The sequence below is a fragment of the Oncorhynchus masou genome, chromosome 31, assembly GCF_036934945.1.
Source record: "Oncorhynchus masou masou isolate Uvic2021 chromosome 31, UVic_Omas_1.1, whole genome shotgun sequence".
In the NCBI taxonomy this organism is placed as follows: Eukaryota; Metazoa; Chordata; class Actinopteri; order Salmoniformes; family Salmonidae; genus Oncorhynchus; species Oncorhynchus masou.
Genome location: NC_088242.1, coordinates 13,588,825 through 13,606,785, shown reverse-complemented (window position 1 = coordinate 13,606,785; position 17,961 = coordinate 13,588,825). Strand labels below are relative to the sequence as shown.

Sequence of the window (17,961 nt, the reverse complement as noted above, 5' to 3'; positions counted from 1 at the left end):
AGGTCAGTACAGGTGCATCAAAGCTGGGACCGAGAGACTGAAAAACAGCTTCTATCTCAAGGCCATCAGACTGCAACCACTAACATTGAGTGGCTGCTGCCAACACACTGACTCAACTCCAGCCACTTTAATAATGGGAATTGATGGGAAATTATGTAAAATATATCACTAGCCACTTTAAACAATGCTACCTAATATAATGTTTACATACCCTACATTATTCATCTCATATGTATACGTATATACTGTACTCTATATCATCTACTGCATCCTTATGTAATACATGTATCACTAGCCACTTTAACTATGCCACTTTGTTTACATACTCATCTCATATGTATATACTGTACTCGATACCATCTACTGTATCTTGCCTATGCCGCTCTGTACCATCACTCATTCATATATCTTTATGTACATATTCTTTATCCCCTTACACTTGTGTATAAGACAGTAGTTTTGGAATTGTTAGTTAGATTACTTGTTGGTTATTACTACATTGTCGGAACTAGAAGCACAAGCATTTCACTACACTCGCATTAACATCTGCTAACCATGTGTATGTGACAAATAAAATTTGATTTGATTTGATCCTATGTTTGACGGTGGGGATGGTGTTCTTGGGGTCATAGGCAGCATTCCTCCTCCTCCGAACACGGTGAGTTGAGTTGATGCCAAAGAGCTCCATTTTGGTCTCATCTGACCACAACACTTTCACCCAGTTGTCCTCTGAATAATTCAGATGTTCATTGGCAAACTTCAGACGGGCATGTATATGTGCTTTCTTGTGCAGGGGGAACTTGCGGGCGCTGCAGGATTTCAGCACTTCAAGGCGTAGTGTGTTACCAATTGTTTTCTTAGTGACTATGGTCCCAGCTGCCTTGAGATCACTGACAAGATCCTCCCGTGTAGTTCTGGGCTGATTCCTCACCGTTCTCATAATCATTGCAACTCCACAAGGTGAGATGGAGCCCCAGGCCGAGGGAGATTGACAGTTATTTTGTGTTTCTTCCATTTGCGAACAATCGCACCAACTGTTGTCACCTTCTCACCAAGTTGCTTGGCGATGGTCTTGTAGCCCATTCCAGCCTTGTGTATGTCTACAATCTTGTCCCTGACATCCTTGGAGAGCTCTTTAGTCTTGGCCATGGTGGAGAGTTTGGAATCTGATTGATTGCTTCTGTGGACATGTGTCTTTTATACAGGTAACAAACTGAGATGAGGAGCACTCCCTTTAAGAGTGTGCTCCTAATCTCAGCTCGTTACCTGTATAATAGACACCTTTGAGCCAGAAATCTTTCTGATTGAGAGTCGGTCGAATACTTATTTCCCTCATTAAAATGCAAATCAATTTATAACATTTTTGATATGAGTTTTTCTGGATTTTGTTGTTATTCTGTCTCTCACTGTTAAAATAAAACTTCCATTAAAATTATAGACTGATCATTTCTTTGTCAGTGGGCAAACGTACAAAATCAGCAAAGGTTCGAATACTTTTGTCCCTCCACTGTACAGTGCATTCGGAAAGTATCCAGAAACCTTGACTTTTCCGTAATTCATTATGTTACAGCCTTATTCTAAAATCAATTAAATAAAATTAATGAAATTTAAAATAAAATAACATTTTCCTCATCAATCTACACACAATACCCCATAATGACGAAGTAAAAACAGGTTTAAAAAAACAGAAATAACTAATTTATGTAAGTATTCAGACTCTTTGCTATGCGACTCGAAATTGAGCTTGGGTGCACCCTGTTTCCATTGATGATCCTTGAGATGTTTCTACAACTTGATTGGAGTCCACCTGTGGTCAATTCAATTGATTGGATATGATTTGAAAATGCGCACACCTGTCTATTTCAGGTTGACAGTACACAGTTGACAGTGCATGTCAGAGCAAAAATCAAGCCATGAGGTCCAAGGAATTGTCTGTAGAGCTCCAATACAGGATTTTGTCAACTCACATTTCTGCAACATTAAAGGTCCCCGAGAACACAGTGCCCTCCATCCTTCTTAAATGGAAGAAGTTTGTAATCTCCAAGACTTATCCTAGAGCTGGTCGCCCGGCCAAACTGAGCAATCGGGGGAGAAGGGCCTTGGTCAGGGAGGTGACCAAGTACCCGATGGTCACTCTGACAGAGCTCCAGAGTTCCTCTGTGGAGATGGAAGAACCTTCCAGAAGGACAACCATATCTGCAGCCAGACAGAAGCCACTCCTCAGTAAATGGCACATGACAGCCCACTTGAAGTTTGCCAAAATGTACCTGTAGGTCTCATCCTAGAAACAAGATTCTCTAGTCTGATGAAACCAAGTTTGAACTCTTTGGCCTGAATGCCAAGCGTCATGCCTGGAGGAAACCTGGCACCGTCCCTACATGGGACGGATGGTGGTGGCAGCATCATGCTATGGGGATGTTTTTAAGTGGCAGGGACTGGGAGACTAGTCAGGATCGAGGGAAAGATAAAAGGAGCAAAGTACAGAGAGATCCTTGATGAAAACCTGCTCAGGACCTCAGTCTGGGGTGTAGGTTCACCTTCCAACAGGACAATGACCCAAAGCAAACAGCCATGACGTCCCGAAGCCACTCCTGCGTTAAGTCTCTGAATGTCCTTGAGTTGCCCAGCCAGAGCCCGGACATGAACCCGATCTAACATCTCTGGAAAGACCTGAAAATAGCTGTGCAGCGATGCTCCCCATCCAACCTGACAGAGTTTGAGAGGCTCTGCAGAGGAGAATGGGAGAAACTCCCCAAATACAGGTGTGCCAAGCTTGTAGCGCAATACCCAAGAAGACTTGAGGCTGTCATCACTGCCGAAGGTGCTTCAAAAACATACCGAGTCGGAACCATTTCCTGGAAAACAACAAAATGGAGACCGTCTGAATACTTATGCAAATGTGATATTTCAGTTTTGTATTTTTTATAAATTAGCAAAAACTTATACAAAACTGTTTTTGCTTTGACCTGGGGTATTGTGTTTAGATTGATGAGAAAAAAACAACTAGTGAATACATTTTAGAAAAGGTTGTAACGTAACAAAATGTAGAAAAAGTCATGCGGAATGAATACTTTCCAAATGCACTGTACATTTTTACAAATGATTTATGTTCACTACACATTACACCTTTACCAACCCAATATGGTATCTAAGACCTGGAAGCTTGCTTCTTTTGTGTTAGCCCACGTTTGTATTATGTAACTATCCTTTTGATTGATTCCTGGTTGATTTGATGATCCCTTAAACGTATGGATTATTTTTCTATGATTACCCATGACGTGTTTCACATTTTCTCCTCAAAAAATGTATTGATCAAATGAACACCAACTGCCCTTAAAATCTATGGGAAACATGACATGACTTTACCAGATGGCTCATATGTTGTATATATTCATGTCTGCTGTAGCTGTACAAATTGACATGATGACAAAGTCAAACTCAGGGGGTACTACACGCTGTAATTGTAGGAAGTACTGTATGTTTGGAAGAAGTGGACCCAGCAGGTGAGTGCCGTAAATTACTCTGGTTGCAAAGACATTGCAGCTGAATTGCCCAGATGTCCACTCCGCACATACCTCCAATCTTGACAGGGGATCAGAATCAGATCCAGAAAGAGACGGTCTCCATTTCATTGTTTTCCAGGAAATGGTTCCGACAAGAGTCAAAATCCAGCTGATAAACATGCTCTCGGAAACAGGCCTGCCTGTGATCGAGGCCACCAGCTTTGTGTCTTCAAAGTGGGTACCACAGGTAATAACTCTTCTCTGTGTTCCCAGAAAGCTTACTGAGTGATTTATTAGGCTCTCATTGTTCTCGTCAGGACTACTGGGGGAAACCTGCTACTCCAGTATCCCAGTTAGACCCTGGACTCGCAGATGTTTTTGGGGAAAACCTTGAGCTTTAGGCCTATTCCAGAACCTGTTTTCCAAGCACTTTATTTGTTTGCCTGTGTAAAATATATGACAGCTCACCTCATGAAAGAAACTACAGATGTCTGTGTCATATTCTTGAGTTGTATTGAGACAAATGATGTGGAACAGCTATCTCTGCATTTCTATATGAGCTTCTGGAAAATATGAGTTTTTGTAAAACTAGGCTACATACTAGTCTCTCTTGCCAGGTGCATGGACTTCCTACAGCAGCTGTGGGAAGAGACTACACTCTGTCGACATATTTTGTAAACATGCTTTTGTCTGTTGTCAAGATGGCGGACCACACTGAAGTGCTTCAAGCCATCCACAGATCTTCTCATGCTCGTTATCCTGTACTGACACCCAACATGCACGGCTTTCAGGATGCTGTAAGCATTTCATTATTCATCCGAGAAATCACACTCTTTAAAAGGAACAGATATCTCCCCAGGCTCCCCTGGTGTGTAGTGCCTTATAAAGGTTGAGGGAACACTATGCCTGAGATGAATGGAAACGTTTTAAAGTAATGTTTGTTCCATAATGTTACATCGAAAATAATGTAACTTCCCTCTGTCCTGTTGAAGGTTGCAGCTGGTGCTACTGAAGTGGCTGTGTTTGGGTCTGCCTCTGAGACCTTCAGTCAGAAGAATATCAATTGCTCTATTGATGACAGCATGCTGAGGTTCGAGGAAGTCATTTGCACTGCTAAACAACAACAGATTCCAGTCCGTGGGTTTGTATCATTCCTCACTTTGCACTTCTTCACCAGTAAAGCCATTTTACTTGAATATATTGCAATGATTCCATATGCTCTTTAACTAGTGTCAACCATGTACAGTTGTGGACAAATATCGTGGCACCCTCGCACTTTTCTTAAATAATTTCCTATTTCTTCTATAAAAAAAAATAAGTTGAAATTTAAAAATACTTTTGGTCTCCACACCATGTAATTGGATTTTCAACATTGCAGAACCAATTTTATTTTTGCAAACTTAAGTTTTCAATTTTGATTAAGAATATAAAGACACATTTTATGGACATGGGTACTGGGTCCCTGAACGTGTACAAGTCATCATGTAATCAACAGACTATCAATGTGTTTTTGAGTCCAATGATTAACTTTGTGTCCAAAAACTGGGTCTCCATCGAAGGTGAAGACGGCCATCAAGGAACTTCACTGGACTATATGCAAACTGGAACAATATATCCTGAGGCTGTATTTATTGTAGCTGGGGATTTTAACAAAGCAAATTTGAGAACAAGGCTACCTAAATTCTACCAGTATATTGATTGTGCTACTCGCATAGGCAGTACCCTCGACCACTGCTACTCTAATGTCCGCGATGCATACAAAGCCCTCCCTTAGGCAAATCTGACAATGACGCCATCTTGCTCCTACCGTCTTATAAACAGAAACTCACACAGGATGTAACAGTGACGAGAACCATTCAACACTGGTCCGACCAATCGGAAGCCACGCTTCAAGATTGTTTTGATCAGGTGGACTGGAATATGTTCCGGTCAGCCTCGGAAAAACATCGACCTACACGCTGACTCGGTGAGTGAGTTTATAAAGAAGTGCATTAGAGATGTTGTACCCACCGTGACTATTAAAACCTGCCCTAACCAGAAACCATGGATGGATGGCGGCATTCGCGCAAAACTGAAAGAGTGATCCACTGCATTTAACCATGGAAAAAGGTCTGGGAATATGACTGAATATAAACACTGTAGTTATTCCCTCCACAAGGCAATCCAACAAGCGACCTGCCAGTACAGGGACAAGGTGGAGTCGCAATTCAACGGCTCAGACACGCAACGTATGTGGCAGGGTCTACAGGAAATCACGGACTACAAAAAGAAAACCAGCCACGTCTGTGTCACGCTTCCAGACAAATTAAACACTTTCTTTGCCCGCTTTGAGGAAAATAAAGTGCCACCGTCGAGGCATGCTAACAAGGACTGTCTCCCCCCCCCCCGCTCCCTATCCCAGTCTGTTGAGGTCAGTACAGGTGCATCAAAGCAGGGACCGAGAGACTGAAAGAAGCTTTTTTTATCTCAAGGCCATCAGAATGCTAAACAGCAATCACTAACTCAGAGAGGCTGCTGCCTACATTAATATAAACTAGTCACTTTATACAATGTCTCTTTAAATAATGCCACTTTAATAATGTTAAATAATGCCACTTTAATAATGTTTACATATCTTACATTACTCATATCAGATGTATATACTGTATTTTATACCGTCTATTGCACCTTGCCTATGCCGCTTGGCCATCGCTCATCCATATACTTATATGTACATATTCTCATTCACCCCTTTAGATTTGTTTGTATTAGGTAGTTGTTGGGGATTGTTAGATTACTTATTAGATATTACTGCACTGTCAGAACTAGAAGCACAAGCACTTCGCTACACTTGCATTAACATCTGCTAATGTGTATGTGACAAATAAAATTAGATTTGATTTGAGGTTGTGGGTCTTCCAACAGGACAACGACCCCAAACACACATCAAAAGCACCCAAGAAAGGTTCAAGAAGAAACATTGGACTCTTTGAATCACATCCATAGCCCACGGCGAGAACTGAAAACAGCAGTTGGTGGAGGGCAACCCTCAAACATTGAAGAATTAGAGCAGTTTGCTACTGAAGAGTGGGCCAAATTGCCAGTAGAAAGGTGCAACAAGCTCATTGAAGGCTACAAGAAGCAATTGTTGGCAGTTATCTTGGCCAAAGACTGTGCAACCAAGTAATAGCTCTGGGATGCCAATAACTTTGTCCATGCCATTTGTCTTTATTTTCTAAATTAAAATTGAAAGTTTAAGTTTACAAAAATAAAATTGGTTGAAACTCCAATAAGTTGTGGAGACTTTATTGTTGTGGTTGCAATTTTAGCTTATTTTTTATGAAATAGGGAAATATTCAAGAAAAGTGAAAGGGTTCCAATATATTTGACCACAACTGTATGTTTATGTTGACTTTGGAAAAAAAATGCACTACCGTAAAATGTTTCAAAGGCCTAATGTTACTCTCTCTCTGTTAGCAAAGGTACACTCAGACAGTGATAAACGACTCCAGAAATAATAGGTTAACAAGCAAATTTCCAGATGTGCACTGAATCGTTCTATGTGTTGCTTCAACTACAAGTCCAGATGGACAGCATAGAACCGCTGACATGAAGCATGTTTAAATTTTGTGGTACAGTAGCCCCCTTTCATCCAAACAACGCAGCAATGCCATGGCAACGCATCAGTTTGACACAGGAATTCTGGTAGATCTCCCGCTGTTGGAGATGGCTTGGGCAGCACTCCCTTCCCTCGAGTCCTGCTAGAACTTGCTGGATATTCCGGTGACAAACTGAGGTATCGTCTAACGACTGCGAGCCCAAGAGAAACATTTTCTACTTTTCACATGTTCACTGCTTGAAATAGCGCACGTTTCCTACACATATGGAATAGGCATATTGTTTGACTTCACCCCCCTGCATAATTTCTCATTGCTACTGTCAACAACATAACCACTATATAAAACAAAATATTCAACACCAATTGGTTATAAGACTTGAAGTCTGTATTGCACTGGCAGTTAGCGGTTACTGAATCCAGAAAACAAGAGTTATGATCTACCTTAATTCTAATGACAGATAGCATAAATTATGACTTTTTGACCAGAGAGAGTTAACCTTTTAGTGCAATTCACTGTGTAACATGTGGCCAAGTTGGCATGTTTATGACCCATGTATTAATATATTCCATGTGTGTTTATGACCCATGTATTAATATATAGTACCAGTCAAAAGTTTGGACACACCTACTCAATCAAGAGTCATTTTCACTATTTTCTACATTGTAGAATATTAGTGAAGACAACACTATGAAATAACACATATGGAATCATTTACCAAGCTTTAACTTCCTGACTGATGTCTTGAGATTTTGCTTCAATATCCACATAGTTTTCCTACCTCATGATGCCATCTATTTTGTAAAGTGCACCAGTCCCTCTTGCAGCAAAGCACCCCCACAACATGATGCGGCCACCCCCGTGTTTCATGGATGGGATGGTGTTCTTCGGCTTGCTTGTCTCCCCCTTTTTCCTCCAAACATAACGATGGTCATTAAACAGTTCTATTTTTGTTTCATCAGACCAGAGGACATTTCTCCAAAAAGTATGATCTTTGTCCCCATGTGCAGTTGCAAACCGTAGTCTGGCTTTTTTATGGCGGTTTTGGAGCAGTGGCTTCTTCCTTGCTGAGCGGCCTTTCAGGTTATGCAGACATGGGACTCGTTTTAACGTGGATATAGGCAGGGTAGCCTAGTGGTTAGAGTGTTGGACTAGTAACTGGAAGGTTGCAAGTTCAAACCCCCGAGCCAACAAGGTACAAATCTGTCATTCTGCCCCTGAACAGGCAGTTAACCCACTGTTCCTAGGCCGTCATTGAAAATAAGAATTTGTTCTTATCTAACTTGCCTATTTAAATAAAATAAAAATAAATCTTCACAAGGTCCTTTGCTGTTGTTCTGGGATTGATCTGCACTTTTCGCAACAAAGTATGTCAATCTCTAGGAGACAGAACGCGTCTCCTTCCTGAGCGGTATGATGGCTGCGTGGTCCCATGGTGTTTATACTTGCGTACTATTGTTTGTACAGATGAACGTGGTACCTTCAGGCATTTGGAAATTGCTCCCAAGGATGAACCAGAACAGATGAACCAGTTTTTTTCTGAGGTCTTGGCTGATTTCTTTTGATTTTCCCATGAGAAAAGAGGCACCGAGTTTGAAGGTAGGCCTTGAAATACATCCACAGGTACACCTCCAATTGATTCAAATTATGTCAATTAGCCTATCAGAAGCTTCTAAAGCCATGACATCATTTTCTGGATTTTTCCAAGCTGTTTAAAGGCACAGTCAACTTAGTGTATGTAAACTTCTGACCTACTGGAATTGTGATACAGTGAATTATAAGTGAAATAATCTGTCTGTTAACAATTGTTGGAAAAATTACTTATGTCATGCACAAAGTAGATGTCCTAACCGACTTGCCAAAACTGTAGTTTATTAACAAGAAATTTGTGGAGTGGTTGAAAAACGAGTTTTAATGACTCCAACCTAAGTGTATATAAACTTACAACTTTTTTTGTTATTTTTTTTACATTAGTTTATTTAGCCATTATTTTCATACTCTGCATTGTTGGTGAAGGGCTTGTAAGTAAGCATTTCACGGTAAGGTGTATTCGGTACAGATGAAATTTTATTTTTAAACTTCTGACTTCAACTGTACATGTAGATAGAGGTAAAGTGCTATGCATGGATGATAAACAGACTGTAGCAGCAGCATAAAAATGGGGGTGGTGGGGACAATGGAATTATTCCGGGTAGCCATTTGATTAGCTGTTAAGGAGTCTTATGGCTTGGGGGTAGAAACTGTCTAGAAGCCATTTGGACCGAGACTGCTTGCCGTGCGGTAGCAGCGAGAACAGTCTATGACTAGAGTAGCTGGAGTCTTTGGCAATTTTTTGGGCCTTCCTCTGACACTGTATGGTATAGAGGTCCTGGGTGGCAGGAGGCTTGGCCCCTCTTTGATGTTGAGATGTGTTCGTTATTTGAACTCTGTAAAGTATTTATTTTGGCTGCAATTTCTGAGGCTGGTAACTCTAATGAACTTGTCCTCTTGTAACTCTGGGTCTTCCTTTCCTGTGGCGGTCCTCATGAGAGCCAGTTTCATCATAACCCTTGATGGTTTTTGCGACTGCACTTAAAGTAACTTTCAAAGTTCTTGAAATTTTCCAGATTGACTGAACTTCATGTCTTAAAGTAATGATGGACTTGCCATAATATGGACTTGGTATTTTACCAAATAGAACTATCTTCTGTAAACCTCCCTTACATTGTCACAACACAACTGATTGGCTCAAACTCATTAAGAGGGAAAGAAATTCCACAAATTAACTTTTAACAAGGCACACCTGTTATTTGAAATGTATTCCAGGTGACTACCTCATGAAGCTGGTTGAGAGAATGCCAAGAGTGTGCAAAGCTATCATCATGGCAAATGGTGGTTAATTTGAATAATCTCAAATGTAAAATATATTTTTTACACTTTTTGGTTACTACATGATTCCCTATGTGTTCTTTCATAGTTTTATGTCTTCGGTATTATTCTACAATGTAGAAAATAGTCAAAATAAGGAAAAACCCTTGAATGAGTAGATGTGTCCAAACTTTTGACTGGTACTATATGTGTGTTTATGACCCATGTATTAATATATGCCAAGTGTGTTTATATTTACCATGTATGTTTGTTTTCTTTTAGATATGTTTCTTGTGCACTAGGATGTCCATATGAGGGACCCATTGAACCCACTAAAGTTGCAGAGGTAAGGCAACACTTCTGCGTTGCCGCCTTGTGTCAATAATGGACGTACTCTATACCTTATACGTGGGTCGTTCCACGATATTAGTACCTTTTGGCTCGTGTAACTTGTTGAAAAAAATCTAGTTTTATTTCACCTAATTTTAACATTCTGTCACAAAGAGCACATGTTCAACCTAATAAAAAAATCCTATCTCAAAAATAACTGTAGTAAGTGCCTATTAAGTGCCAAATCAAGTAACAGTTTTGACCATAACAGGGTTGACCGTAACAGGGTTGACCGTAACAGGGTTGACCGTAACAGGGTTGACGATTTACATCAGCCATAAATCCCCTGTGACAGGGGAAATGGAAGCTTGTTGTGTGCCACAGGGCAAGGCAATTTAATGCAAGCTTCACAAAGAAAATGCAATTTTTCAAAGATTTCTATTCAAATCAACACTGGAGTTGCTTACCAAGAAGACATTGAATGTTCCTCAGTGGCCTATTTACAGTTTGTTTTTACGGTTTGAAAATCTATGAATCTAAGACTTGAAAATTGCTGTCGAGCAATGATCAACCATCAACTTGACAGAGCTTGTAGAATTTTTAAAAGAATAATGGGAAAATATTGTGCAATCCAGGTGTGCGAAGCTCTTCTAGACTCATAACTGTAATTATTGCCTGTTGGGGTATTTTGTGTAGATGGGTGAGAGAAAAAAATATATTAAATAAATGTTGAATTCAGGCTGTAACATAACAAAATGTGAAATAAGTCAAGTGGTATGAATACTTTCTGAAGGCAGTGTCTAGTAAAGAGCACTTCATTTCATATACAGTGTCAGGCTTTTGAAAATACAACATTGGTGGACAATTTCTATTTAAAACATCAAAGGGAGGCCGTAGGGAATAGTTTTCTGTACATGTATAATGTAAACAATGTCAAACACCCGAAAGGACTGTTTTCTAGATAAAAAAAAACGTTAATATATCTGTAATGCTGTAACTACAGTATACACAGTTCTTCTTTGTTTATGTTAAAATGTAACCTTAATTTAACTAGGCAAGTCAGTTAATAAAGAACAAATTCTTATTTGCAATGACGGCCTACATCGGCCAAAAGCGGAGGGCGCTGGGCTAATTGTGCGCCGCCCTATGGGACTCCCAATCACGGCCGGTTGTGATGCAGCCTGGATCATATCAAGCAAGAGAGCTCTGAGCTCCAGCATGTTTATGTTACCAATGGACTTGTTATGATAAGTTGCTCTATTCTTGGCTATAGGTGGTAAAGCGGTTGTATGAACTGGGCTGCTATGAGGTGTCTCTGGGGGACACTATCGGCGTGGGCACCCCAGGCTCCATGGCCAAGATGCTGCACTACGTCATGAAAGAGGTACCCAGCAGCGCTCTGGCCGTTCACTGCCACGACACCTACGGCCAGGCTCTGGCCAACATCCTAACTGCACTGCAGGTAATGAGCTAACTGCTAACATTGAAGCACAATATGGGCACTACGGTTGTTTCAGACACATATTTTTTTAGATCCCCTGACAATCTAGGCTATGAGTAATGTGGAGTAAAATGTTACTGAAAGGATGCATGGTAAACGTTCATGACACAATACATAACAATGTGGTAGAGGGCCATTATGAAGTGGTCCAAGATGGTACATATGTTGGATATTCATTTGAGCCAGTTTGCTACAGCAGGAAAATAATCCTGCAGCAATAGGAAATGTGTATTATAATTAATGGACATTTTTGTAGGGCCTTATACACTTTTTGTAAGGGAAAATCAAGTCTGAAATTTCAAAGTGAAAGTTGTCACCAAATAAAGGTCCTACATCTGTATTATGAAGGCTTTTGTGTACCAAACGTCTTGTGTGCTCCGATTGTTTTGTGAGAATTGAGGAGACATTGTTTGCTTGACTGAAAATATATTCATAAACAACAAAAACAAAGGTATATCTCACAATAGGACATACTGTACATAAATAGGAGAACACACATCTCAATTTGGAATTGGGAACATGATCTGGAAGTCCCCCACAAAGTAAAATAATAAAAAAACTGCACACCAATAAAATCCCAGAATCATAATGAACACAAGATATGCTCTGCTATTACCAGCACCTACATTAAAGATAATAAAATAGTATTTCACAGATCATCAATAAAGCTTTATCCTCTCTTTAAACCACAATATCGAATTAAGTTGTACAAAGCTTCCTGGAACATCACTCTTCTATTGTGTTTTTCATCACCCCTCCGGAGTGAACCTATGACCCGGGAGTCAGTCAGGTCATAAACCAGAGGTAAGGTAGACATGGCTGTATCAGTTCTCTGGGGAACCTCATTGTGCTCTGTCTCCCAGTTTGTCATCCTTGGCAGCGGAGGGATGATCTTTTGGTGCTGGGCGGGGGGGGTCAGAAGATGTGAAGGGGGTTCACACAAAGGCTCACCTATTCTGTGTCTGTTTCACATGACAGTGCCCTGGCCTTGACAATGGTACTGAGTGTGAGCGGAGGAAACAGCCAGCCCTGAGGGGTTCCCAACTCATGTGCTGCTTGGCTGTTGAACTATTTGACAATGCTGCACTTAAAGGGCATGGGGAAAATGATCCTATCATTGGCCCGCATGAAACACATGGAAAATGGAGAAGGCGAAAGAAACCGGTCCAGACCAGTAACTATGTAACTGAGACAGCGAGAATGCAGTGACTATCGCTGGATTCATTGAGAAATCGAGAGCTTGGGACTATAAGGTTCTATCTGCAAAAATATGATTCTGAGATAATTAGCTTTAAAGTTTCGCAACCCTCATTGTGTCAGCAATTTTAATCTCGTATTCTTTTGAACTTAACGACATGGATTTGGGTATTTAAAGTACTATATAGGTAGAGAACATTGAACAGAACAAGGCTATGTCAATAACAACATTTTGACAAAAATGCAGATAGAAAGCTATATTCCCAGTCTCCCAAAAAGTGACATGGTAAGACACTTAGAAAAACAGAACAATTCAGAATGGAAAAGGCATCATTCACTTAAGAAAAGCATTTGTTGTGCTGCAATCCCACTTACCCTAAATAACCCAAAGTCTGCATAACTTTTAGCACTGATTCATGGCTTAACTTATGAATTTATCTACTCAGAAAATACACCAGTGTTAAATCAACACTGACAGTGTTACATTTAACACTGATCCAGTTTCTCTGCAGTTCCACACGTTTCAGTGTTAAATTAACATAGTTCTTAGACTATAATACCTTATTTGCATAAAAACATGAATATTGAAACAAACAATTCTAAAAATCGACCTGCAATAGAGCATGCTGGAAATATGATAATGATGGCTCTGGTTTTGGTTTAACACTGGTTATTAACACCAACACTGGGGTTCTTTTACACCCATTAGTGTTAATATATCACTTACAGAGTTAATTTAACTCCTGAATTAACACTATAAAAGTTACACTGAAAGATCAACACTAGCTAACACTGGACAATTTGCTGTGTATTTCCATGCTCAGGGAATTGTACATGTTCATAGAACAGCTTTCTGTTTTGTATTTGTTTTTTTTAGACAACCTTTCAACACATCCTGATGTTGGGCACTTTTGACAAGGGGTGAGAAGACCCAGAGGGTGGGTAAAATTCCTTTCTGTGAATCACATAGAAATTGATTTATCACAGCTGCCCCGTGACCATTGAAAATAATAACAGGCGTGGATATTTAGCCAACCATTTGTTCTCCTCCCATCTCAACAACCTCAGTGGAAATGAAAGATTTTATCATAGACTTTTCATTACTGAGTGCCAGTAGTCCATGCCACCAACTGGGATAGAAATGAATTCCACTAACCCCTGTCAACCCCGTGTCAACTCTGCTTTTGTTCATGATAATGACATTCCATGCTCTTTGTACCTTTATTTTGGGGAGTTCTGGGGTCCTTTGTTACAAACCCACCTTGGCGGGTCACACAATGACAAAGTATGTACTTCGTTTTTCAGACTTGGCTGGGAAATAGATTTGATCTGACCCAACGTTTCCATGTAAACTGCAGCTGACTTGCTGAGCTATTGATAGAACTCAGTGTAGCCAGACGCTCTTGACTGAGAATTCAGACCTGTTCTTAATCATGCTTATCTCCTCTACATTAAGCAAAGCAAGACCGAGCCAAAGCTCATCGACAGTGCTTTAAACTTGTGAATCTCGCTAAATACACCACATACAAAAGTATGTGAACATCCCTTCAAATTAGTGGATTCGGCAATTTCAGCCAAACCCATTGCTGACAGGTTTATAAAATATAAACCGCCTCTGGAAGCAACGTCAGCTCACAGAACTGTTCATCGTGAGCTTCATGAAATGAGTTTCCATGGCCGAGCAGCCACAGCATGCTCTATTACTAGCCGAAGATCACCATGTGCAATGCCAAGCTTCGGCTGGAGTGGTGTAAATCTCGCCGCCATTGGACACTGGAGCAGTGGAAATATGTTCTCTAGAATGATGAATCACTCTTCACCATCTGGCAGCAGTCCTATGGACAAATCTGGGATTGGCGGTTGCCAGGAGAACGCTACCTGCCCAAATACATAGGGCCAAATGTAAAGTTTGGTGGGAGGAATAATGGTCTGGGGCTGTTTTTCGTGGTTCGGTCTAGGCCCCTTAGTTTCAGTGAAGGGAAATCTTAATGCTACAGCATACAATGACATTCTACATGGTTCTGTGATTCCAACTTTGTGGCAACAGTTTGGGGAAGGCCCTTTCCAGTTTTCAGCATGACAAAGCCCTTGTGCACAAAGTGAGGTCCATACAGAAATGGTTTGTTGAGATCGGTGTGGAGGAACACAGATCCCCGAACTCAACCACATCGAACACCTTTGGGATGAATTGAAACGCTGACTGCGAGCAAGGCCTGATCGTCCAACATCAGTACTCCACCTCACTACAGCTCTTGTGGCTGAATGGAAGCAAATCCCTGCAGCAATGTTCCAACATCTAGTGGAAAGCCTTCCCAGAAGAGTGGAGACTGTTATAGCAGCAATGTTCCAACATCTAGTGGAAAGCCTTCCCAGAAGAGTGGAGACTGTTATAGCAGCAATGTTCCAACATCTAGTGGAAAGCCTTCCCAGAAGAGTGGAGACTGTTTTAGTAGCAAAGGGGGACCAACTCCAAATTAATGTCCATGATCTTGGAGTGAGATGTCCGAAGAGCAGTTGTCCACATACTTTTGGTCATGTTGTGTATTTACAGAGTGGAAAGTATGAATGCTATTCTGATAATGGGTGGAAGTGTGTCAGTAAGTGTCACTATTCCATTTTGTCCAATATATCTAAATACTCCGATGAGTGTTTTCCCAGTGGTGGCTTGTGAGACCCACGGCTGGGTTGTACTGTAGCTAATATCTGCTGGGTAATGGATCTCTATCTTGGATAGAGATGTTTATGTTTACTTGTGGTGTACAAGAAACCTCCCAAAGCTTTAGATTGTCCTAGAACCAAAACGTTTGGGAAGCACTGGTGACAGAGACAAAGTTGTAAATAGGATGAGGATGTTTCATAACCACGGTGATGACAAATCAAACAGGCATGTTGTCCAACAAACCTATGGTTATGAGTTAACCCATGCAATCCAGAGGACATTACATTTGAGCTGTGTAGGTGTATTGTTGAGTGTCATTAAAGTGAAGTGAGATGTGGTGTAAAGACCTGTCAGTGGTAAACAACTCTGCCTATTTTCAACAAAGTGACTAAACATTTAGACAGCTTCATCCATGTGGTTTGATGGTTGATTACTAAACCCTCACTCCAAGGTCAAGGAGCAAAGTCTCTAGAATAATGAGTGTTAACATTAGTTTAATGTTAATGACTCTTCAAACGCAAGGTTGTTGACATATCAACAAAGGGAGTCATGCCCAAAGGGAGTCTCTTTTCTAAAGAATTTGGAACCCTCAGGTTGTGCAGTCTTAGCAAGTTTATCTTCGGTAGCTAGCTAGACTACAGCACCACCTATGACAAAACTTTTCCCTAAAAATGACTTCTGGAAATTTGGCAACATTGCCAACATGACAGGCTACAAGGAACTCCCATTTAATTGCCTGCTGAGGATATTAGCTTATTAGAAAAGGCCTGTGCCCCAGAGCGTGGTGCAGGAGTCAGTGTATGTGCCAGGTAACCATAGTGATGAAAGCCAGTAACTTGGTGGAAAATATACCTCTCCATGTGCGCATAAGATCAAGACAATGCTGCCCTGGGCATGGTCCCGTTAGTACACGAACACACAAAGATATGGTGCCTTATTAGAGAGTAAAACACTATCAATGAATCAACCTTAGGTCGACATGAGGTGTCTGCTGTGTCTCAAGATGGAAAATATAGTTTAATATACTAAAAACCATGCATCTCAAAGTGAACTATACAAACAACAACGTTTAGATTGGCGCAAGAATTGGTGCAACCAAAGAGGCAGGTGAAATTAGTATCTCTTGAATTTAGTATGACTTACTTCTTCAGTTTACTGTACAAAACATGGTAGTCAAATGCTTTGAGTCGTTTACACTGTATCTGAGGCTACTTTCTTTGAGAGTGAGGACTCTACTTGGCCAATGACCTCCATGGTCAGGACAGTTTATTTATTGCTGGAAAGGGCTGTCCCAGGTTAGACATTTGTCAGCCTTGTGAGTTACCATTGAATACAATCTCCTTCAGTTCCACATTCTATGTAGAGAAATGTCAAGGCTGCGTTGGTGAAACATTGCTGCCTCAAACACTTCAATGAACATACTCTTTCTGCCCCAACTGACACACTGCCACACTTCAAACAAACAATACTGGACAAGAGTGTGGCAATCTCTCAAATTGTTCACTTACAGTATATTAGCCGCCTTCCGTAATCCCATATCATGTGAACAGCCCGAGTAAACTAAAGTGTATTTTGCCAGGAATGTATTGTTTTTTTTTTTACCTCCACTGCTCACTGAATGTAGCTCTTTAACAGCCAGGCCACATCTGGTTTCTGGGCTATGAGAGGCTAATTGAACACTGGCAATTTGGACCTTCTGACCACCAGTCCCTGTGCATATTACGTCCCATAGAGCAACAGGAGTCAGACGTGTTGTTGAAAAGGATCGCTGTGCTCTTGCATTTTGTTCCACTCGGAAATGGTCCTCCGGAGACCCTTTGACCCTCTCGCAGTTAGCGGCAGAATGCGAGAGGTTTGGCACTGTAAATTACAACTCTGTGTTTACACAACAAAAAAGTCTGCCCAGTACAATATCCTGCCCTGGAGTTAACTAAGGTCTGGGAATCTTGTGCGCAGTGCACATCGGAGTAGATCACTAGGCCTTTGCCAACACAAACAGCAATTACAGGCTGCTCAGACAGCCCCTGGATAAAATAGACCCTTGTCTCGGAGAAAAGGCTCCAATTAGGACCATTGTTTAAAGAGCAAACCGTACTTTCATTATTATTGTTTGCTTGGGTCTGTCCCCCAGGGAGAGACGTCCTTCATGGTTTAATTCTGATGTGTCCCCGTGCCACACCGGGGTCATAAGTGAGTTCATTTTATATCACCGTGGGATCCTCTGACATCTGGTTCTGCCACGGGAAGCAGGAAAACGTTAATATTCTCCTGACGGTCGCTGAGATACGTGGAAAACATTGTGAAAATCTTAATCTTCGATGCCTCTGA

The 17,961-nt window shown here is 41.0% G+C and overlaps 1 protein-coding gene across 1 annotated transcript in view; it reads left to right on the top strand.

Annotated features, from left to right (window-relative positions):
* LOC135523467 (3-hydroxy-3-methylglutaryl-CoA lyase, cytoplasmic-like) overlaps window positions 1-17,961 on the top strand; it is a 33,060-nt gene that overhangs the window by 10,263 nt on the left and 4,836 nt on the right. The window contains exons 3-7 of the mRNA XM_064950156.1: window positions 3,643-3,750; window positions 4,205-4,300; window positions 4,496-4,644; window positions 10,229-10,292; window positions 11,550-11,738. Coding sequence (XP_064806228.1) covers window positions 3,643-3,750; window positions 4,205-4,300; window positions 4,496-4,644; window positions 10,229-10,292; window positions 11,550-11,738 — 606 coding nt within the window. The remainder of the gene's footprint in view (window positions 1-3,642; window positions 3,751-4,204; window positions 4,301-4,495; window positions 4,645-10,228; window positions 10,293-11,549; window positions 11,739-17,961) is intronic.